This window comes from Salvelinus namaycush, chromosome 11 (assembly GCF_016432855.1).
Source record: "Salvelinus namaycush isolate Seneca chromosome 11, SaNama_1.0, whole genome shotgun sequence".
NCBI lineage: Eukaryota > Metazoa > Chordata > Actinopteri > Salmoniformes > Salmonidae > Salvelinus > Salvelinus namaycush.
The window spans coordinates 30,788,874-30,812,630 of NC_052317.1; the positions used below are offsets into that span (position 1 = coordinate 30,788,874).

The 23,757-nt window shown below is 40.4% G+C and overlaps 1 protein-coding gene across 1 annotated transcript in view; it reads right to left on the reverse strand.

Moving 5' to 3' along the window:
* Positions 1-5,940: 5,940 nt before the first annotated feature.
* The window catches only part of mmp16b (matrix metallopeptidase 16b (membrane-inserted)), a 40,754-nt gene continuing 22,937 nt past the window's right edge, over positions 5,941-23,757 (reverse strand). The window contains exons 6-11 of the mRNA XM_039003488.1: positions 16,861-17,022; positions 16,339-16,556; positions 15,955-16,093; positions 7,713-7,863; positions 6,714-6,829; positions 5,941-6,308 (exon numbers count right to left, since the gene is read on the reverse strand). Coding sequence (XP_038859416.1) covers positions 5,941-6,308; positions 6,714-6,829; positions 7,713-7,863; positions 15,955-16,093; positions 16,339-16,556; positions 16,861-17,022 — 1,154 coding nt within the window. The remainder of the gene's footprint in view (positions 6,309-6,713; positions 6,830-7,712; positions 7,864-15,954; positions 16,094-16,338; positions 16,557-16,860; positions 17,023-23,757) is intronic.

Here is a 23,757-nt window from a genome sequence, read left to right on the forward strand (position 1 = left end):
GCTGCTATTCTTTTTAAGAGTGGTATGGGGAAAGAAACCTTTTTGTACTCAGCTGCCATTCTTTTTAAGAGTGGTATGGGGAAAGAAACCTTTTTGTACTCAACTGCCATTCTTTTTAAGAGTGGTATGGGGAAAGAAACCTTTTTGTACTCAACTGTCATTCTTTTTAAGAGTGGTATGGGGAAAGAAACCTTTTTGTACTCAGCTGCTATTCTTTTTAAGAGTGGTATGGGGAAAGAAACCTTTTTGTACTCAACTGCCATTCTTTTTAAGAGTGGTATGGGGAAAGAAACCTTTTTGTACTCAGCTGATATTCTTTTTAAGAGTGGTATGGGGAAAGAAACCTTTTTGTACTCAGCTGCTATTCTTTTTAAGAGTGGTATGGGGAAAGAAACCTTTTTGTACTCAGCTGCCATTCTTTTTAAGAGTGGTATGGGGAAAGAAACCTTTTTGTACTCAGCTGCTATTCTTTTTAAGAGTGGTACAGGGAAAGAAACCTTTTTGTACTCAACTGCCATTCTTTTTAAGAGTGGTATGGGGAAAGAAACCTTTTTGTACTCAGCTGCTATTCTTTTTAAGAGTGGTATGGGGAAAGAAACCTTTTTGTACTCAGCTGCCATTCTTTTTAAGAGTGGTATGGGGAAAGAAACCTTTTTGTACTCAACTGCCATTCTTTTTAAGAGTGGTATGGGGAAAGAAACCTTTTTGTACTCAGCTGCCATTCTTTTTAAGAGTGGTATGGGGAAAGAAACCTTTTTGTACTCAACTGCCATTCTTTTTAAGAGTGGTATGGGGAAAGAAACCTTTTTGTACTCAGCTGCCATTCTTTTTAAGAGTGGTATGGGGAAAGAAACCTTTTTGTACTCAATTGCCATTCTTTTTAAGAGTGGTATGGGGAAAGAAACCTTTTTGTACTCAACTGCCATTCTTTTTAAGAGTGGTATGGGGAAAGAAACCTTTTTGTACTCAACTGCCATTCTTTTTAAGAGTGGTACAGGGAAATAAACCTTTTTGTACTCAACTGCCATTCTTTTTAAGAGTGGTACAGGGAAAGAAACCTTTTTGTGCTCAGCTGCCATTCTTTTTAAGAGTGGTACAGGGAAAGAAACCTTTTTGTACTCAGCTGCCATTCTTTGGAATAGTCTTCCAAAGAACTTGAAGTTCATGGTCGGTTTCAAGTTCTCACTGAAAAAATGACTAAACAACAGTAGCATGTCTCAAAACTGAGCTGTAAGACTACAGTACGTGGATGAGAAGAAAATGCACAGTTTAGCATATGGGCTGACTTTTGGTGCCTATTGTGTGTTATATTGTGATTGTCTTTTATATATTTGGGATTGATTGTTGTATATATTAAGGGTACATGAGACAAGGGTGATGTACCTTTCCAGTGTTGTTTTCTTTGTAACTGTACAATTAGCTCAATTTGTGAAACAAACATTGTTTGTTACCCCCCCCCCCCCCCCCCCCCAAATGGAAATAAGACCACAATGGAAATAAGCTTTCAAGATTTATTGTGTTATCTATCCTTGATGATTAAGGTAGGTTAAGTATTTTTCCTCAAAGCTACACCATGATTAAAGCTTTTTATTACATTTTCAGGAAAGCTATATGAACCTATATTATGCTATAACTTTGTTTAATAAAATATATAAAACCACATAATTTTTATTGAAATATCAGACAGTTTCATCCTGAATGATTCTCTGATGGCCCTTAGATAGCTGTAGATCCCTACAGACACTCCTACTGGTCCACCCGCCTCTACTAGGGTTGCACAATTCAGGGAACTTTCAATAATTTCCCTGTTTTTCCAGAAATCTTGGTTGGAGGATTCCGGATTTCCTGCTTATTCCCTCCCGATTCCTGGAATCCTCCAAGTTCACGGAATTTTGCAACCCTACCTCAACTCACTGCAGCTAAGGCAGCGTTTAGACAGGCAGCCCAAGTCTTTTGACCAATCACATCACATCTTTTCACATCAGATCTATTTCAGAGCTGATCTGATTGGCCAAAATACCAATTAGTAGAAAAAAGATCAGAATTGGGCTGCCTGTCTAAACACAGCCTAAGACATACACCATAGAGGCCTCAGTGTCATTCTGTAAAGGAGGGGTTGTCAGATCACAGAGACTGTGTGTAGGCGGTGTGTAACTGCTATGAAATCTATTACCATGGTCTAGTTTACTTTACTGATCCACCTCTTTAAAGTGGTCATGGATATTCTCCATTCATTCATCATCATTCACAAATTGGATGACACGCCATTTGAGGAGTCTGCACTCTGTTGGGCCTGGTATGATCATTTCCATACATTATTTATCATTCACTATATTATATGGTGTTCGGTCAAGGGACGAAACGGCTGTGACATTAGTAATGTGTCCCGTGCAGTACAGCCATTAATAATTGGTTCTGTGAGGATGATATTATCCTCTTATATGCCTCTATTCTGTGATGCATGTCAAATTACCCGAGCCTGATTCATCTGCTACCTGTCACTGTTAATCAGAGATATAGGGCCTGCTGCTTTACTGCAGTAACACCCCTGGACAAGACATATCTCAAACCTTATGTTCACCATCTTTGACTTTAACTTCATTAGCATATGGTTTTGCTGTAACCATCCCATCACATATCACGTTGCTTTCACAGTGTGCTTTTAGTTTTTTGGTTTGTTCAATCTCATTAACTGTCAAGGACAAAACAGATGGGTATTCATATATGGGTCTGTGCTGTGTTTGTGTGTTTGTGTGTATGTGCACCTGTACGTGTGTGTCTGTTTACATTTTCCTAGAATTTTGCATTTGGGTAAAGCCATAGGGCCGTCTGGTAAAGGTCACCATAGACTTACTATGACAGTCCCTCCACCTCCCTCCACAGCCAGAGTGCACCTTTCACTACTCTCTCTCTCACTCTCAAAAGTCACGTTTCTTGTATTGAATGCTGTGTAATGGCCTCTACCCACTTCCATTAATGGCACTCCAAATGATCCCTAATGGCTTAACAGCATGTGTCAAAGCAGAATAGAGGCACTCAAGAGGCTGGTGAAGATAACACTTATCAACTTCCAGACCGACAGACGAAGCTGGCAACCATGCCAGGCAGTTTAAACATTTAATGCTCCTGATTTTTATAACATTTCCTTTTGTCCTTAGTGGAGAAAATCTCAGTTTATTTGACTATAAAATGATAGTGTTTGGCTTGTTTTGGCATTGATGCTGATCCTTTGTACACACTTATGGAATTCTGTGTGCAACCAAACAGGCTTCAATGGCAAAGTCTTTTAATTAACATTGTATTCATCCTTTTGGTTTTGCCTTTTTCAAATGTTCTCTTTTGAGCTCTCTGCTTTCAAAGCTCTCTGCTTTCATTGTATTTTATTAAATCATAATTTCTGTTGATACTACTAATACTGTATTTTATTGTATGATAACTTAGAAATATAATTTTCTTAGATTTAAACACTTAAAATGAAAATAACATTTACAAGAATGATGTGACTGTACTGTACAATGCCAAAAACAACCAACAAAAAAAACAAGCACGAGGACGACCAAACACTGCACTGCTTTTTAAAATCAATTTTATTGACAGACGTTATCTTGCCCTCAGAACAATGCAACGAGATTAAGGTGCTGATGAGCACAGAGGAATAAATACACCAATAAATGCAGTACTGGCTGAACTGGCCTGACTGGCTCTGCTTCAGAGTCGGGTTCTAGTTCTATTTCATTCAGTCCATTCAGGAAGTACACTGAATTCCAAATTCTCATTGAGGAAAATTGGAATTGAAATTTCAGCATACTTCAGGAATTGACATGGACTTGACCCCAACCCTGCCATGCTTTCAAACCTGTCTTTCAGACCCTCACCACAAGCACACTTACCATTAAGACATGTAGGACAACATGGAAAGCTTTCTTCTTCCAGCTTAAATCATATGAGAATGCATAACCAACAGAAACTGCATGTTTGAAGAAAGTAAAGATATCTCTTTAGAACGTCTCTGCCAATGTGAACATAATATTTAATGGCCTGCAAATGAGGAGAGGTCTGGGGAGCAGAACATTTAACATGGTTTAGAAAAAAATGATGTCTCTGCCATGTAAATCAAATACAAAACTACAATTACCATCAGTACTTTAGTTCATGAATAGCAATGCGTTATGACCCTTTTAAATGATCCATGGAGAAGAACAATGAGAAATGAACTGAGGTTGTTATAAGATAGTTATAACATGTTATTACACATTAGTCTTATGGTTTGATAATGATTTTGAAGGGTTAAGATATATTATTGATATAGCTGTTGATATAGAGTTCAATATCCTGATTTCATAAGAGACCATATCCTTTTTAAGTAAAAAAAAATGTTTTACCACAAACGTGGCAAACTCAAATCCCTAAAAATGCTAATATATGTTTTCACATTCACCGGGAATCTCACATACTGAGTCATTTTTCACACGTCGAGAGGAACGTGACATAACAGAGCTCTACAGTGCGACCATTTTACTCGCATATGCGCCTAAATATTTGGCTGTGCGACCTGGAATTTTAATTGAGGAGCACCAGTGCGCCTAGAAACAAATCACCCAGATGATAATTGTTGCAATGATTACTTCACTGTACCACAGGCCCTGAGTGCCATGGAGAACACACTGAGACCAGATTCATGACCATCATGCTTGCACCATTACTAAAAAGAAAACGGCTTGTTACCTCAAATATTTTTGATTGTGCTCCTAAATGTCTTTGTGTGCTCCTAAATGTCTTTGTGTGCTCCTAAATGTCTTCGTGTGCTCCTAAATATATTTGTGTGCTCTTAAATGTATTTGTGTGCCCCTAAATTGTTTAACTGCTGCTGCTTCCCTTAGACCACAGACATTGTCAATTTGGTACTGGCACTTACCCTGTATATAGCTTCCTCTCTTATTTCTTATTTCTCACTTTTTTTTAATTTATTGTATTTTTTATTAGTTATACTATTTTGCTTTAAATACTGCACTGTTGGGTAGGGCTTGCAATATATGCATTTCACTGTACTTGTGCATGTGACAAATAAAACGTGAAACTTGACAGAGAGCAGAGCAGACCAGAGCACACCAGAGCACACCAGACCAGAGCACACCAGACCAGAGCAGAGCACACCAGACCAGACCAGACCAGAGCACAGCAGACCAGAGCACAGCAGACCAGAGCACACCAGATCAGACCAGACCAAACCAGACCACACCAGACCAGACCAGACAGATGGTCACAGGCAGATATGGAAAAGACATGGTCAAAGGAAACGTGAGTGTGATGTAATGTCATAATGATCCATGGATTAGAATTAAACATCCCAACAAAGAATCCAGAGTCATAATCCTTTCTGGGAAAGGAAGATAGGTCAAAGGTCATATTTGGTTTGGGTATGAGACAGTCCACCTCACAAGTACTAATCTTTTAAAGATAATTCAATCAAAAAGCACAGAGTCTGGGCAACTTGAACTTTACTAGGACACGAAAATAAAAAGTAGTAGCCTATTACTAAATGGTCCACTGTACTGTAGTTAGTAAGGGCTTGTTAGGGGCGTGCAGAGACAGAGATAAACATAGGTCCCACACAACTTTCCTCTTTCTCCAATAACTACTGAGTGTACCCAAAGATAGTCGAGTCAAAGCAAATGCCTCTCAGTTGGAATTGGCAGCCACAGTCCCTCATAGTGTTGAATGAAGAGGGCTAGCATCACTCCACCTTGCATGTCACAAAGAGGGCAAAGCACAGTTTTGACCATGTTAGGAGGACTCCTCTACTGTACTGTATATACTGTCCATCCACAGAAGGGCTTAGTTCAACAACTACAGAACAATAGGAGTTTGATAACTCTTCCCTACAGTGCCTAGTGGGAGTTCCATACACCTCTACAGTTCCAGTCCCCTCTCTGGTTTAGATCAGACCCACTCCTGCATGGAGCGCTTGCAGTACAGTATGTGTCTCTGCGTGCTCTTCCTCCTGAACTGGAACACGGTGTAGAGCAGGACCATCATGCACAGCGCCAGGATACAGGGTATAGCGATAGCCACAGCCTTCTCCGTGCCCCCCGTGCTGTCCAGCTTGATGATGATGTCCACGTCACCACTGCTGCTGTCGTAGTGGCGCTCCTCCACCTCCGGAGGGCTCCAGTCCCAGTCGGCGTCAGCTGGTAGGCCGTCACAGCCCATGAAGTCCCTCAGGATTGAGCGGGGGTAGCCCGGCTCCACACGCAACCGCTGGTTGTTGAACTTCCAATACTCCTTCCCCTTGTAGAAGTAGGTGAATCCTGTTCACAGGAGGAGGAAAACACCTCAACATTTAAACATTAATACAAGCTAATAGTTTCTCCTTAACTTTGGTTTGCTAATTTTATAACCCAATCTTTACTTTCTGTACTGAGAAGCAAGGCATAAGTAGACTATATAAAGAGAAAAGAGGCCTATTTTAGTCATTATAAAGAGATGTGATGCAGAAATGGAGGATGATATAGAGCAGGGGTATTCAGCTCTTACCCTACGAGGTCCAGAGTCTGCTGCTTTTCTGTTCTACCTCATAATTAATTTCACCCACCTGGTGTGCCAGGTCTAAATTAGACCCTGATTAGAGAGGAACAATGAAAAAACGCTATGGAACTGGCTTTGAGGTCTGGAGTTGAGTTTGAGGGGTATAGAGGGAGGAACGGATGGCCTACCGTTGGCCTTGTCCACAAAAGCTCCCTGAGGAGAGTCAGGGATGCCCTTCCACACTGTGATGGGTTTGGGGTAACCAGGGTCCATGTTTCTCATGTCTTCATTGTACCTCCAATATCTAATGCCAGGTAGGAAAGAAACACTGCGCTCAATATCCAGAAAGACTACACACACGCACGCACGCACACACACACAAACACACATACACACACAGTCACATGCACCAACATTATAATCTCATGATCTACTACACATACACACAACTGTTTAGGATCAAGATAATGGAATTCTGTCAAACCCAGAGGGATGAAGTCATGTTTTACAAAACATCATAACAGTGATATGCAACAGTTTGCTGCAGAATGATGACAAAGCATTTTATCTGCTCTCACAACAGGGTTAGGACCTCGCATGATTTCATCTATCATGACAGATCCACCAAATGTTTGAGTCACATTAGTGTACAGTAAATCATGTACTAATTATAGCATCTCACAGTGAACTTTATATCAGCTAGCCTTTTTTCACAGTCAGTGGTGTACCACAGTTTAGAGAAAAATTAGAAGTTTCATAGCTAATCTCATAGATAACATTTTGAGATTATAATTTTTTCAATTTTAAAGCTAATTTCCTGTAATTCTAAACATTTTGCTATGGCTTATGACGTGTTCCTATGCTATCTGGGGAGGGGGCCCAACCTCCAGGGGGACCCCAGAGCTCGTGGGCCCCCCACATTGCCAGGGCTGCGGGGGTGAGTGATACGCCAGTGATCATTGTCATTGACAAAACTAATACAGTATCATGTATAACCTATAATTCACAATCTAACCAATTTAATAGACAAATGGAAAATTCTAGAATCAGCTACACTCTACCTTCACTACGGATAAAACCAATGTAACGTAACAGATAGATTGATAATTCTAGAATCAGTTACACTTTAACTTCACTATGGATAAAATCAATGTATTGTAATGGATAAATGAAAAGGTCAAACAGACCTGTCTCCCTTGAAGAAATATGTCTTGGCTACGTCCTCCCACCACACAGCAGTCTCTATACTCTGGGTGGGCATCCCACTCCCAAACAGAGAGATGTCCTGAGGGTAGGTGGGCTGCAAAGTAGTGTCCTTGAACACCCAGAACCGGTTTCCTAAAACAAACACAGTCACAAATGGATCAGTGGTCATAATTGTCCAGTAATCACAAACAGAGCCTGGGTCCAAACATTATGTTTTACACTTTTGCTAGGAAATAGCCCTTGCTTTTTGCAGTAACATGATGAGCATTATTGCCGTAAAGCTGCTTAATTCAGTCTAATAATAAGGCCTTATTAGCATCGTATTAGAGCTACTATAGTGTTGTGGGTATATAAGAGCTAAGATAGTGTTGTGAGTATATTAGAGCTAAGATAGTGTTGTGAGTATATTAGAGCTAAGATAGTGTTGTGAGTATATTAGAGCTAAGATAGTGTCGTGAGTATTTTAGAGCTAAGATAGTGTTGTGAGTATATTAGAGCTAAGATAGTGTTGTGAGTATATTAGAGCTAAGATAGTGTCGTGAGTATATTACAGCTAAGATAGTGTTGTGGGTATATAAGAGCTAAGATAGTGTTGTGGGTATATAAGAGCTAAGATAGTGTTGTGAGTATATAAGAGCTAAGATAGTGTTGTGAGTATATTAGAGCTAAGATAGTGTTGTGAGTATATTAGAGCTAAGATAGTGTCGTGAGTATATTAGAGCTAAGATAGTGTTGTGAGTATATTAGAGCTAAGATAGTGTTGTGAGTATATTAGAGCTAAGATAGTGTTGTGAGTATATTAGAGCTAAGATAGTGTCGTGAGTATATTAGAGCTAAGATAGTGTTGTGAGTATATTAAAGCTAAGATAGTGTCGTGAGTATATTAGAGCTAAGATAGTGTTGTGAGTATATTAGAGCTAAGATAGTGTTGTGAGTATATTGGAGCTAAGATAGCGTTGTGAGTATATTAGAGCTAAGATAGTGTTGTGAGTATATTAGAGCTAAGATAGTGTTGTGAGTATATTAGAGCTAAGATAGTGTTGTGAGTATATTAGAGCTAAGATAGTGTTGTGAGTATATTAGAGCTAAGATAGTGTTGTGAGTATATTAGAGCTAAGATAGTATTGTGAGTATATTAGAGCTAAGATAGTGTTGTGAGTATATTAGAGCTAAGATAGTGTCGTGGGTATATTAGAGCTAAGATAGTGTTGTGAGTATATTAAAGCTAAGATAGTGTCGTGAGTATATTAGAGCTAAGATAGTGTTGTGAGTATATTAGAGCTAAGATAGTGTTGTGAGTATATTGGAGCTAAGATAGCGTTGTGAGTATATTAGAGCTAAGATAGTGTTGTGAGTATATTAGAGCTAAGATAGTGTTGTGAGTATATTAGAGCTAAGATAGTGTTGTGAGTATATTAGAGCTAAGATAGTGTTGTCAGTATTTTAGAGCTAAGATAGTGTTGTGAGTATATTAGAGCTAAGATAGTGTTGTGAGTATATTAGAGCTAAGATAGTGTTGTGAGTATATTAGAGCTAAGATAGTGTTGTGAGCATATTAGAGCTAAGATACTGTATTGTTGTGAGTATAAATCAAATCAAATTGTGTTTGTCACATGTGTGGAATACAACAGTAGACCTTACCATGAAATGTTTACTTACAAGCTCTTAACCAACAATGCAGTTTTAAGAATCTTAGCTAAGATAGTGTTGGAGTATATTAGAGCTAAAATAGTGTTGTGAGTATATTAAAGCTAAGATAGTGTTGTGAGTATATTAGAGCTAAGATAGTGCTGTGAGTATATTAAAACTAGGATAGTGTTGTGAGTATATTAGAGCTAAGATAGTGTTGTGGGTATATTAGAGCTAAGATAGTTTTGTGAGTATATTAGAGCTAAGATAGTGCTGTGAGTATATTAAAGCTAGGATAGTGTTGTGAGTATATTAGAGCTAAGATAGTGTTGTGGGTATATTAGAGCTAAGATAGTTTTGTGAGTATATTAGAGCTAAGATAGTGTTGTGGGTATATTAGAGCTAAGATAGTGTTGTGAGTATATTAGAGCTAAGATAGTGTTGTGAGTATATTAGAGCTAAGATTGTGTCGTGAGTATATTAGAGCTAAGATAGTGTTGTGAGTATATTAGAGCTAAGATAGTGTTGTGAGTATATTAGAGCTAAGATAGTGTCGTGAGTATATTAGAGCTAAGATAGTGTCGTGAGTATATTAGAGCTAAGATAGTGTTGTGGGTATATTAGAGCTAAGATAGTGTTGTGGGTATATAAGAGCTAAGATAGTGTTGTGAGTATATTAGAGCTAAGATAGTGTTGTGAGTATATTGGAGCTAAGATAGCGTTGTGAGTATATTAGAGCTAAGATAGTGTTGTGAGTATATTAGAGCTAAGATAGTGTTGTGAGTATATTAGAGCTAAGATAGTGTTGTGAGTATATTAGAGCTAAGATAGTGTTGTCAGTATTTTAGAGCTAAGATAGTGTTGTGAGTATATTAGAGCTAAGATAGCATTGTGAGTATATTAGAGCTAAGATAATGTTGGAGTATATTAGAGCTAAGATAGTGTTGTGAGTATATTAGAGCTAAGATAGTGTTGTGAGTATATTAGAGCTAAGATAGTGTTGTGAGCATATTAGAGCTAAGATACTGTATTGTTGTGAGTATAAATCAAATCAAATTGTGTTTGTCACATGTGTGGAATACAACAGTAGACCTTACCATGAAATGTTTACTTACAAGCCCTTAACCAACAATGCAGTTTTAAGAATCTTAGCTAAGATAGTGTTGGCGTATATTAGAGCTAAAATAGTGTTGTGAGTATATTAGAGCTAAGATAGTGTTGGAGTATATTAGAGCTAAAATAGTGTTGTGAGTATATTAGAGCTAAGATAGTGTTGTGAGTATATTAGAGCTAAGATAGTGTTGTGAGTATATTAGAGCTAAGATAGCATTGTGAGTATATTAGAGCTAAGATAGTGTTGGAGTATATTAGAGCTAAGATAGTGTTGTGAGTATATTAGAGCTAAGATAGTGTTGTGAGTATATTACAGCTAAGATAGTGTTGTGAGTATATTAGAGCTAAGATAGTGTTGTGAGCATATTAGAGCTAAGATACTGTATTGTTGTGAGTATAAATCAAATCAAATTGTGTTTGTCACATGTGTGGAATACAACAGTAGACCTTACCATGAAATGTTTACTTACAAGCCCTTAACCAACAATGCAGTTTTAAGAATCTTAGCTAAGATAGTGTTGGAGTATATTAGAGCTAAAATAGTGTTGTGAGTATATTAGAGCTAAGATAGTGTTGTGAGTATATTAGAGCTAAGATAGTGCTGTGAGTATATTAAAGCTAGGATAGTGTTGTGAGTATATTAGAGCTAAGATAGTGTTGTGGGTATATTAGAGCTAAGATAGTTTTGTGAGTATATTAGAGCTAAGATAGTGCTGTGAGTATATTAAAGCTAAGATAGTGTTGGAGTATATTAGAGCTAAGATAGTGTTGTGAGTATATTAGAGCTAAGATAGTGTTGGAGTATATTAGAGCTAAAATAGTGTTGTGAGTATATTAGAGCTAAGATAGTGTTGTGAGTATATTAGAGCTAAGATAGTGTTGTGAGTATATTAGAGCTAAGATAGTGTTGGAGTATATTAGAGCTAAAATAGTGTTGTGAGTATATTAGAGCTAAGATAGTGTTGTGAGTATATTAGAGCTAAGATAGTGTTGTGAGTATATTAGAGCTAAGATAGCATTGTGAGTATATTAGAGCTAAGATAGTGTTGGAGTATATTAGAGCTAAGATAGTGTTGTGAGTATATTAGAGCTAAGATAGTGTTGTGAGTATATTACAGCTAAGATAGTGTTGTGAGTATATTAGAGCTAAGATAGTGTTGTGAGCATATTAGAGCTAAGATACTGTATTGTTGTGAGTATAAATCAAATCAAATTGTGTTTGTCACATGTGTGGAATACAACAGTAGACCTTACCATGAAATGTTTACTTACAAGCCCTTAACCAACAATGCAGTTTTAAGAATCTTAGCTAAGATAGTGTTGGAGTATATTAGAGCTAAAATAGTGTTGTGAGTATATTAGAGCTAAGATAGTGTTGTGAGTATATTAGAGCTAAGATAGTGCTGTGAGTATATTAAAGCTAGGATAGTGTTGTGAGTATATTAGAGCTAAGATAGTGTTGTGGGTATATTAGAGCTAAGATAGTTTTGTGAGTATATTACAGCTAAGATAGTGTTGTGGGTATATTAGAGCTAAGATAGTGTTGTGAGTATATTAGAGCTAAGATAGTGTTGTGAGTATATTAGAGCTAAGATTGTGTCATGAGTATATTAGAGCTAAGATAGTGTTGTGGGTATATTAGAGCTAAGATAGTGTTGTGAGTATATTAGAGCTAAGATAGTGTTGTGAGTATATTAGAGCTAAGATTGTGTCGTGAGTATATTAGAGCTAAGATAGTGCTGTGAGTATATTAAAGCTAGGATAGTGTTGTGAGTATATTAGAGCTAAGATAGTGTTGTGGGTATATTAGAGCTAAGATAGTTTTGTGAGTATATTAGAGCTAAGATAGTGTTGTGGGTATATTAGAGCTAAGATAGTGTTGTGAGTATATTAGAGCTAAGATAGTGTTGTGAGTATATTAGAGCTAAGATTGTGTCATGAGTATATTAGAGCTAAGATAGTGTTGTGAGTATATTGGAGCTAAGATAGCGTTGTGAGTATATTAGAGCTAAGATAGTGTTGTGAGTATATTAGAGCTAAGATAGTGTTGTGAGTATATTAGAGCTAAGATAGTGTTGTGAGTATATTAGAGCTAAGATAGTGTTGTCAGTATTTTAGAGCTAAGATAGTGTTGTGAGTATATTAGAGCTAAGATAGTGTTGTGAGTATATTAGAGCTAAGATAGTGTTGTGAGTATATTAGAGCTAAGATAGTGTTGTGAGCATATTAGAGCTAAGATACTGTATTGTTGTGAGTATAAATCAAATCAAATTGTGTTTGTCACATGTGTGGAATACAACAGTAGACCTTACCATGAAATGTTTACTTACAAGCCCTTAACCAACAATGCAGTTTTAAGAATCTTAGCTAAGATAGTGTTGGAGTATATTAGAGCTAAAATAGTGTTGTGAGTATATTAGAGCTAAGATAGTGTTGTGGGTATATTAGAGCTAAGATAGTGTTGTGGGTATATAAGAGCTAAGATAGTGTTGTGAGTATATTAGAGCTAAGATAGTGTTGTGAGTATATTAGAGCTAAGATAGTGTTGTGAGTATATTGGAGCTAAGATAGCGTTGTGAGTATATTAGAGCTAAGATAGTGTTGTGAGTATATTAGAGCTAAGATAGTGTTGTGAGTATATTAGAGCTAAGATAGTGTTGTGAGTATATTAGAGCTAAGATAGTGTTGTCAGTATTTTAGAGCTAAGATAGTGTTGTGAGTATATTAGAGCTAAGATAGTGTTGTGAGTATATTAGAGCTAAGATAGTGTTGTGAGTATATTAGAGCTAAGATAGTGTCGTGAGTATATTAGAGCTAAGATAGTGTTGTGAGTATATTAGAGCTAAGATAGTGTCGTGAGTATATTAGAGCTAAGATAGTGTTGTGAGTATATTAGAGCTAAGATAGTGTTGTGAGTATATTAGAGCTAAGATAGTGTCGTGAGTATATTAGAGCTAAGATAGTGTCGTGAGTATATTAGAGCTAAGATAGTGTTGTGGGTATATTAGAGCTAAGATAGTGTTGTGGGTATATAAGAGCTAAGATAGTGTTGTGAGTATATTAGAGCTAAGATAGTGTTGTGAGTATATTGGAGCTAAGATAGCGTTGTGAGTATATTAGAGCTAAGATAGTGTTGTGAGTATATTAGAGCTAAGATAGTGTTGTGAGTATATTAGAGCTAAGATAGTGTTGTGAGTATATTAGAGCTAAGATAGTGTTGTCAGTATTTTAGAGCTAAGATAGTGTTGTGAGTATATTAGAGCTAAGATAGTGTTGTGAGTATATTAGAGCTAAGATAGTGTTGTGAGTATATTAGAGCTAAGATAGTGTTGTGAGCATATTAGAGCTAAGATACTGTATTGTTGTGAGTATAAATCAAATCAAATTGTGATTGTCACATGTGTGGAATACAACAGTAGACCTTACCATGAAATGTTTACTTACAAGCCCTTAACCAACAATGCAGTTTTAAGAATCTTAGCTAAGATAGTGTTGGCGTATATTAGAGCTAAAATAGTGTTGTGAGTATATTAGAGCTAAGATAGTGTTGGAGTATATTAGAGCTAAAATAGTGTTGTGAGTATATTAGAGCTAGGATAGTGTTGTGAGTATATTAGAGCTAAGATAGTGTTGTGAGTATATTAGAGCTAAGATAGCATTGTGAGTATATTAGAGCTAAGATAGTGTTGGAGTATATTAGAGCTAAGATAGTGTTGTGAGTATATTCCAGCTAAGATAGTGTTGTGAGTATATTAGAGCTAAGATAGTGTTGTGAGCATATTAGAGCTAAGATACTGTATTGTTGTGAGTATAAATCAAATCAAATTGTGTTTGTCACATGTGTGGAATACAACAGTAGACCTTACCATGAAATGTTTACTTACAAGCCCTTAACCAACAATGCAGTTTTAACAGTAGTTTTATTATAGTGGATACGGTAAGGGGCAACTATAACGTTGTGCGTAAGTCCAGTCCAGCAAGTAGCTCCTCCACCAGGGAATAAATAAAGCATGAGACTCTTTGTGATCCTGCTGGAGGACAGATGTCATGTCAATCTGCCTGATGGAGGGAAGGAGGGATGGAGGAGGGGCTGAACTCTCACCCGTTATTATACAGTACAGTATCATACAGAACAAAATGGATGCTATTTAGAACATACAAGCAATATTTCTACTAATTGAAGTGGCATTCTCTTGTATACTTATTAATACATTATAAAAAACAACAACAAAAAAACACACACAAATCTAGTTGTTTCAACTAATTATTATTAAGTAACTGGTTCCACGGCCTTTTTTTTTGTTTACCCAACTTTTTGGTCTAAGTTTAACCTGAATGTTAGGTTGCCCAACATGAGAAAACATGTGAAAACATCCACTTTAAATTATGTGTTTGCTCAATTTGTCTCATATGTTCATTCAACTAGACATTTATATTTTTGGCATCTTACAAAAAAAATATGTGGAACTAGTTACACAGCGCTTTTAACATACAATGTTTTCAATTTACATATTTGACACACGTTGACATACACGATTACATTGTGCATGTTCATTTATACAGTACTTAGTATTCAACATGTCCTCACCTGTGATTTGAACTCACAACCTCTTGGTGCTGTCATTCCGATCTTCCTGCAACGCCACGATGTCTGTGTCAATTATCAGTTTATCTGACTATTCTCTCATCATTCATTTGATATACTTATTTAAGCCATTTTAGGTTTTTCTGTACAGTTGTCTAGTGTTGGTGGGGAATATTACTTTGTTTTAATGTTATCCATTAATCGCTATGATAAATATAATCGTTTTTTCTTGAGTGAACTTTTAACAGAACTGAGATTTACTTTGAAGTGCAAAGTGTAGCAATACAAGTGAAAGCAGTCACTGACACAGACATGGATGTCGTAGCAGGAAGATCGGAATGACATCAACCTTGAGGTTGCGAATTCCAATTCCAGGTGAGGACATGTTGAATACGAATTACTGTATAAATGAACATGCACAATGTAATCATGTTTGTCAACGTGTGTTAAGTTAAAAGCACTGTGTGTGTAACTAGTTCCAAAGCATTTTCTGGCATTTCTGCCAAAATAATAATTTCTAGTTGAATGAAGATTTGAGACAAATTGAGAAAACACAAAAATTAAGTTGACTTAAATTTTGTCAACGTTATCTCATGTTGGAACTAAAAATGTTAAATTCTGGTAACACTTTGACCAAAAAGTTGAGTAAACAAAAACATTTATTTTATTTTTTTACAGTGTAAAAATGACACTGTTTGTGATGACCACAAACAAAATACTTTGCTCTGTCTTTCTCTCTAAATTGCTCTCCTCTAACGAACCTTCAAACCTAATGCTACTTTCTGTTGATACAAGAGCTAGCATAAGCTCCATTTCATCTCCTCCATCTCTCTTTCTCTCCCCCCTCTCTCTCATTCTCATCTCTCCTCCATCTCTCATTCATCTCCTTCTCTCACCTTTGAAGAAGACAAACTTCCCCTCGCTGTTTTCGTAGACGGCGTCGATCTTGGCGGGCAGGCCTCTCCAGAAGAAGTTGATCTCCATAGGGTAGCCAGGGACCACCGAGTTGTCCCTCACCCTCCAGAACCACTGGTCCTACACACATGTAGACAAAAACACATGATCTGTTTCATCATATTCATCCCCTTCTCTCTACTGTAGTATTACCTAAACTCTGAAATGTGCTTTGTTGTCTAATACCAGGAATGATTGATTCCACTGAAACCCTTCAGTGCCCATCTCTACCTCCTCATGCAAACATACCTTTTTAACACTGTGTTCATGAGATTATATAGGTTAGACAAGGATACATCATACAGTATCTGTACATGCCAACCTACCTTGAATACGAACAGCTCCTGTCTGAGGATGGCCAGGGTGTTGAAGCCTCCGTCACAGATGTTGGGTTTGGCGTTGGGGTTGGAGGGTTTTGCGCCCTGAGGAGGGCGGTGGGGCCGGACCTGGCGGTCGTGCTTACGGGGTTCCGAGGGGGGGTGGAAGCGTGGGGGAGGGGCCGTGGGTGGGGCTCTGGTGGGCTGGGCGGACCTGTCTGGTGGACCTGGAGATGAATGGGACACATTAGCCTAGCCAGCTAACTAGCTAAGGGCATCAAAAAATAACATTATCATTGTAATTATTTTGTCATTGAACATTATCATTGAACATGATCATTTAACATGATCATTTAACATGATCATTTAACATTTGTTCCTTCAATGAAAACAATGAAACTCGTTTAAAAAAACATGTACACAAGACAAATATTAACATACTACTTGGTTTAGTGTACTGAACAGATATTGAGGGCATGCTTATAATATAATAAAATGTAGGAAATTCAGTACCATAGATAGACACAGTACCATAGATTTTCTGGATGCCCTGAAGGTCATCGTGAGGTAGTTTAAAGTTCTCTGTGTCCATGTACTGATAGAAGGGAGCCATGATGGCTGTGGGGTCGTTGGAGTGCTCCAGGCCAAGGGCATGACCCAGCTCATGGACTGCCACCAGGAACAGGTCATTACCTGGGAAGGGCGATAGAGACTATGGATTAGAAACACGCATGCACACACCACAGGAGGTTGGTGGCACCTTACTTGGTGAAAGGACAGGCACGTGGTAATGACTGGAGCGGAATAGGTGGAATGGTATCAAATACATCAAACACAAGGTTAGAAAGAGGTTATTGAGGCTGGGAGATGTCTTCAGGAGCCACAGCTTACACCATGCCCAGAGCATTGGAACACTCATCATGTCCTGCTATACAACACACACACACACACACACACACACACACACACACACACACACACACACACACACACACACACACACACACACACACACACACACACACACACACACACACACACACACACACACACACACACCCACACACCCACACACCCACACACCCACACACACACACACACACACACACACACACGACTCCATGGTAGTGTCAGCATTCAGTGTAATAATAGTGTCAGGTTGATTTTGTGTTAGCTTTGGAAAAATCTACAACATACAGTTTCTCTCTATAGCATGTGACTGAAGATATCCCCGGGAGGTGGCTGCCCTTAACAACATGATATCTAATCCAGCCAGGAGCACAGAGATCCAGGAGCATGGAGATCTAGGGGCACGTAGATCCAGGAGCACGGAGAGCCAGGAGCACAGAGAGCCAGGAGCACAGAGAGCCAGGAGCACAGAGATCCAGGAGCACAGCGATCCAGGAGCAAAGAGATCCAGCTATGATTTTACACCCTTTAAAGTAATTGATTTACAAATACAAGCTGAGTCAAAGGGTTGAACCATATATATTGACAGGCAGGCGGCCTAGGAGGGGAGTGTCTATCTAAGTGGCAGTGTTGTGTTGTGCACATATCCATTCTGGCTGCCCTGGATGCGGTTAGTGCTTCCTGACGGGCCTCTGGCTTTGACAGCCCTCTAGATGTGCTGTCCCGCAGGCTTCACTAACAGCAGTCAGAGCAGAGCAGGTTGGCAGCAGGGTAATTAAAGTAAAGTGCTGCCTGACGGTGGATGGATGGAGGCCGACAGGGCTGAGAGAGGGATCTGATTACCGTCTTCAAGCTGCACCTCTCCAGGGCTGCAGGCTGGATCCACCCTCCACCCTGCCCTGCCCTGCAGCTACGGTACAATACACTCCCTCACCATAACACAGTAGAAATGTGAGTGTTTATTCTTGTGGCAGGGATAGGCTCTGCACTATGACCTGGGCCCAGATTCACAAAACACAACTTACTCAAAAACGTAAGAAGCTTCTTAAGAAAAAACGAAGTTCATAAGTGCAATTCCTCAACAATATCTTAAGATTTCATAATTTTCTTACAAACTTCTCGAATATCTTCTTACGAACTTATTAGCCATCTTCTTAAAAATTGTCACGTATACTCCCTCTCCGGCCTCTAGGTCATCAGGCTGCTGATTATCCCGCACACGTGTCACCATCTTCAAGCGCACCAGCGCCTCATGACACTCCGCACCCAGGTGGTAAGGGTAGGTAACAACACATCCGCTACGCTGATCCTCAACACAGGGGCCCCTCAGGGATGCGTGCTCAGCCCCCTCCTGTATTCCCTGTTCACTCATGACTGCATGGCCAGGCACGACTCCAACACCATCATTAAATTTGCCGATGACACAACAGTGGTAGGCCTGATTACCGACAACAACGAGACAGCCTATTGGGAGGAGGTCAGAGACCTGGCCGTGTGGTGCCAGGACAACAACCTCTCCCTCAATGTGATCAAGACAAAGGTGATGATTGTGGACTACAGGAAAAAGAGTACCGAGCACGCCCCCATTCTCATCGATGGGGCTACAGTGGAGCAGGTTGAGAGCTTCAAGTTCCTTGGTGTCCACATCACCAACAAACAATCATGGTCCAAGCACACCATGACAGTCATGAAGCGGGCACGACAAAACCTATTCCCCCTCAGGAGACTGAAAAGATTTGGCATGGGTCCTCAGATCCTCAAAAGGTTCTACAGCTGCACCATCGAGAGCATCCTGACTGGTTGCATCACTGCCTGGTATGGCAACTGCTCGGCCTCCGACCGCAAGGCACTACAGAGGGTAGTGCGAATGTCCCAGTACATCACCGGGGCCAAGCTTCCTGCCATCCAGGACCTCTATACCAGACGGTGTCAGAAGAAGGCCCTAAAAATTGTCAAAGACTCCAACCACCCTAGTCATAGACTGTTCTCTCTGCTACCACACGGCAAGCGGTACCGGAGCTAAAAATGTGGTTAGATTTTTTTTTACACTCACCTGGACTCCATCACCTCCTTGATTATCTTCCCTATATCTGTCACTCCCTTTGGTTCTTTCCTCAGGTGTTATTGACTCTGTTTCATGTCGGTGCGTTGTTTGTGTTTCGTGTTTATTTATTAAAACACTCACTCCCTGTACTTGCTTCCCGACTCTCAGCGCACTAGTTACAGAATAACACCTCACCTAAAGGAAGCATCAGGGAGGGTTTTTTGTTTTTGTGTCAATGTAAATGATATCGGGTCTGGGAGCCGCTACAGGCTCCCCTGTCTCAGACGGCTCGTCGGGCCTTCATGCCTCAGCCGGATCGCCAGGCTCCCCTGCTTCCACCGGCTCGTCAGGCTCCCCTGCCTCAGCCGGATCGCCAGGCTCCCCTGCTTCCACCGGCTCGTCAGGTTCCCGTGCCCCAGCCAGCTCGACAGGTTCCGGCACCCCAGGTCGGCTCGACAGGTTCCCGCGCCCCAACCGCACGCGCACCAGCCAGCTCGACAGGTTCCCGCGCCCCAGCCGGCTCGACAAGTTCCCGCGCCCCAGCCGCCCGCGCCCCAGCCGGCTCGACAAGTTCCCGCGCCCTAGCCAGCTCGACAGGTTCCTGCGCTTCAGCAGGGGTGACCGCTCCGCTCCTGATCCCCGGGTTCGTTCCCTTTGTCGGTGTCCTGCGGCTGGAGCCGCGCGTCGGGGAGAGGGTACTGTTACGTATACTCCCTCTCCGGCCGCTAGGTCATCAGGCTGCTGATTATCCCGCACACCTGTCACCATCGTCAAGCGCACCAGCGCCTTATGACACTCACCTGCACTCCATCACCTTCTTGATTATCTTCCCTATATTTGTCACTCCCCTTGGTTCGTTCCTCAGGTGTTATTGACTCTGTTTCATGTCGGTGCATTGTTTGTGTTTCGTGTTTATTGTTTTGTTTATTTATTAAAACAGTCACTCCCTGTACTTGCTTCCCGACTCTCAGCGCACTCATTACAAAAATATTGTCGCTAGGCAACCAATTTAGCTTGCTATCTAGTATTTTTTTGTACAGCAATTATTGTTCTAAAACATGTTTTGGGGTTTAAAATAATCAATACTGAAACTTTCAGATGAAGTTTGTGAGTGACTTAAACATGTTAAATTGCTTTCATTAGCTTTTTATCTCACTGCCCTGAGTTTAAGACAAGGGTTTAGATATCTTGGAATTAAGAACATTTACAATAATCTAATTTCTTCTTCACTTTTTGCTTAAGAAGAAACATATTATATGTTAGATTTTTTGTGATTGCAATTTCAGAAAATGTCCATAATATATCTGCAGTACTAGTGATACTTACCCACAGCGTATCACAACATGTACTTTTTCCAAAGCTACATTCATTTGACAGACCTAACTTGAATGATTGTCCCTCTTTATTCAAAGTAAAGGCCTAGTCTATGATAGGCCTATTCATATTTGAATTAATATTTTGTTAAAGCCTATACACTATAGAATAGATTCAGGTAATGCCCTCATTATACATTAACATTTCAATTGATTACAATTATTTCTTAAATTCCCATCAGGCGTTATTGTCTCGGTTTCCATGTTCAGACGCATTTATATTAAACTCTCAAACTGCTTCCTGACTCCCTGCATCCACATGACAAAATAACACCTCACCACATGGAAGCAGCAGTTGATCAAGACATCTCCCAGATGGAGATCCTAACTAGCTGGCTCAACTGGGGACGGGTATGGAAGAGGTCCTCTGTTCTTCAATGTCTCGGGCGGAGGATTCTCTCCTATGTGTCGACCCCTCGAGCCAGCATCCCGGCCCATCCAGCAGTTGATCCAGGTCAGCAAGGTCCGTTTGTCCCTCCCGGACAAATACGACGGGACTCCATCAAAATGCCGTGGCTTCCTACTCCAGTGCTCTCTCTATTTCGCTCATCAGATGGGAGCCCCCACCACTGAGAGGTGCAAGGTTGCCATGGTTATTTCCCTGCTGACTGGACGGCCATTGGAGTGGGCTAGAGCCATCTGGGAGAGAGGAGAAGAGGAGCTGGATTCATATGAGGGGTTCTTGGCTCTGTTCAGGGGGGTCTTCGACCATCCACTAGAGGGCAGAGATTGAGATGAGCACTTACTCCACCTACGGCAGGAAGGCCAGACAGCTGCAGCGTACGTCCTCACCTTCAGGACAGTGGCAGCATCCAACGGATGGAATGCACCCTATTCTGAAGAGGATTGCGCGAGGATATCCAGACGGAGTTGGTGTGCCCGAGATGTCACCCTCTCCTTGGACGCACTTATCGTGATGGCCATATGTCTGGATAACCTTCTGCGGGAGCGTCGGCACCACCATCACCTCTCTCCCTCCTTTGTTGACCAATCTGAGTCAGAGCCTGAACTCATGGAGGTAGGGGCCAGGCGCCTCCCTGCGGCTGAGCGACACCGTCATAGACAGCTGGGGCTCTGTCCCTATTGTGGACAGGAGGGGCACCAGCTTCAGCAGAGTCCGATATGTCCCAGCCCGGGGTCCATAAGAGCAGAGGGAAGGTCCCATGATCATCTGTCTCCTGGGTTTGGCGTGAGTATTCCACCATCCTCACTTTCCACCAAACCCTTTCTAGTGTCTATCACTAGCTGGCTGTCCCACATATGTTGTATCTACTGCTCTAGTGGACTCCTGTGCCGCTGGGAATTTCAATGACCAATCCCTCGCCGCCTCACTGAACATCAAATCAAAAATCAAATCAAACTTTATTTTCCACATGCGCCGAATACAACAAGTGTAGACTTTACCGTGAAATGCTTACTTACAAGCCCTTAACCAACAGTGCAGTTCAAGAAGAAGAAAATATTTACCAAGTAGGCTAAAATAAAAAGTAATAATAAAAAGTAACACAATAAGAATAACAATAACGAGGCTATATACAGGGGGCACCGGTACCGAGTCAGTGTGCAGGGGTACAGGCTAGTTGAGGTAATCTGTACATGTAGGTGTTCCTTTTGTCCAGGTGAGAAAGGGCAGTTTGGAGTGCGATTGAGATTGCGTCATCTGTGGATCTGCGAATTGGAGTGGGTTTAGGGTGTCTGGGAAGATGCTGTTGATGTAATCCAAGACCAGCCTTTCAAAGCACTTCATGGCTACCGACATGAGTGCCACGTGGCGGTAATCATTTAGGCAGATTACCTTCGCTTCCTTGGGCACAGGGACTATGGTGGTCTGCTTGAAACATGTAGATATTTCAGACTCGGTCAGGGAGAGGTTGAAAATGTCAGTGAGGACACTTTACAGTTCGCCACGCAACTTTGAGTACACGTCCTGGTAATCCGTCTAGCCCAGGGTCTTTGTGAATTTTGACCTGTTTGAAGGTTTTGTTCACATCGGCTACCGAGAGCGTTATCACACAGTCATCCAGAACAGCTGGTGCTCTCATGCATGCTTCAGTGTTGCTTGCCTCGAAGCGAACATAAAAGGCATTTAGCTCGTCTGGTAGGCTCGCGTCACTGGGCAGCTCGCGTCTGGTTTTCCCTTTGTAACATCCCCTCATGCCCTCTTTCCTCTACATTTCTGGTTCAAGCGTTGGTTGGTCGACCTCTGGGATACGGGAATGTCACACATCACAGCACCACTCACCCTCACTGTGGGACGTATGCATCAGGAAAGCCTTCCCTTCCTCATCAACGGCTGTCACGTTTACTCCTGCTCCTCCCCTCTGGTGTTCGACTTCGCCGGTTTACTAACCACCAGTCCTGGCAACCCTTCATTACGCACACCTGTGCCTCATCATCAGGCACACCTGGACCTTATCACTTCCCTGATTACTCCCCCTATATATAGCACTTAGTTGTTATTTCCCATCAGGCATTATTGTCTGTTACAAGTTCAGATGCATTCCTTGTTTTTGTATTGTTACGTGTTCATTAATATTAAACTCTCCAACTGCACCTGCTTCCTGACTCCTTGCATCTACATTACAGATTGTCCCTCTTTATATACAGCAGCCTATTCTCCTATAAAGTGTGTTTATGATAGGCCTTTTAATGTGTATTTTATTTTTGTTAAAGCCTAGTAAGGCTGAATTGAAGTAATTCAATCATTATACATTTTGTCAAAACCTTTTTATTAGAAAAAACATAGGATATTGTATTCTATTATACACATGCTAATAATGCTGTTATTGATGTTAATCAGAGATGTTCAGAATAAAGAAACTGTCACAAGATATGCTGCCCATTGCGTTTCATTTGTCATGATTATAACTAACATTGTAACATCTGCATTCTTTTTCAAAATAACACAGGTAGGATTTCCTAGCATAGGATTTTGTTTGGAATAATATAACTCTTGGAAGCCTACATTCGGCCTAGCGCTTGCACAGATGTGTTGGAAAATGTGGTAAAGTACTCATTTATTCATTCTCCACTATTTATAAAAAACCCTCACTTGGTGTCAAATTTTGTTTTTTGGGGGGGGTTGCTCGCCTCACTTTTCTA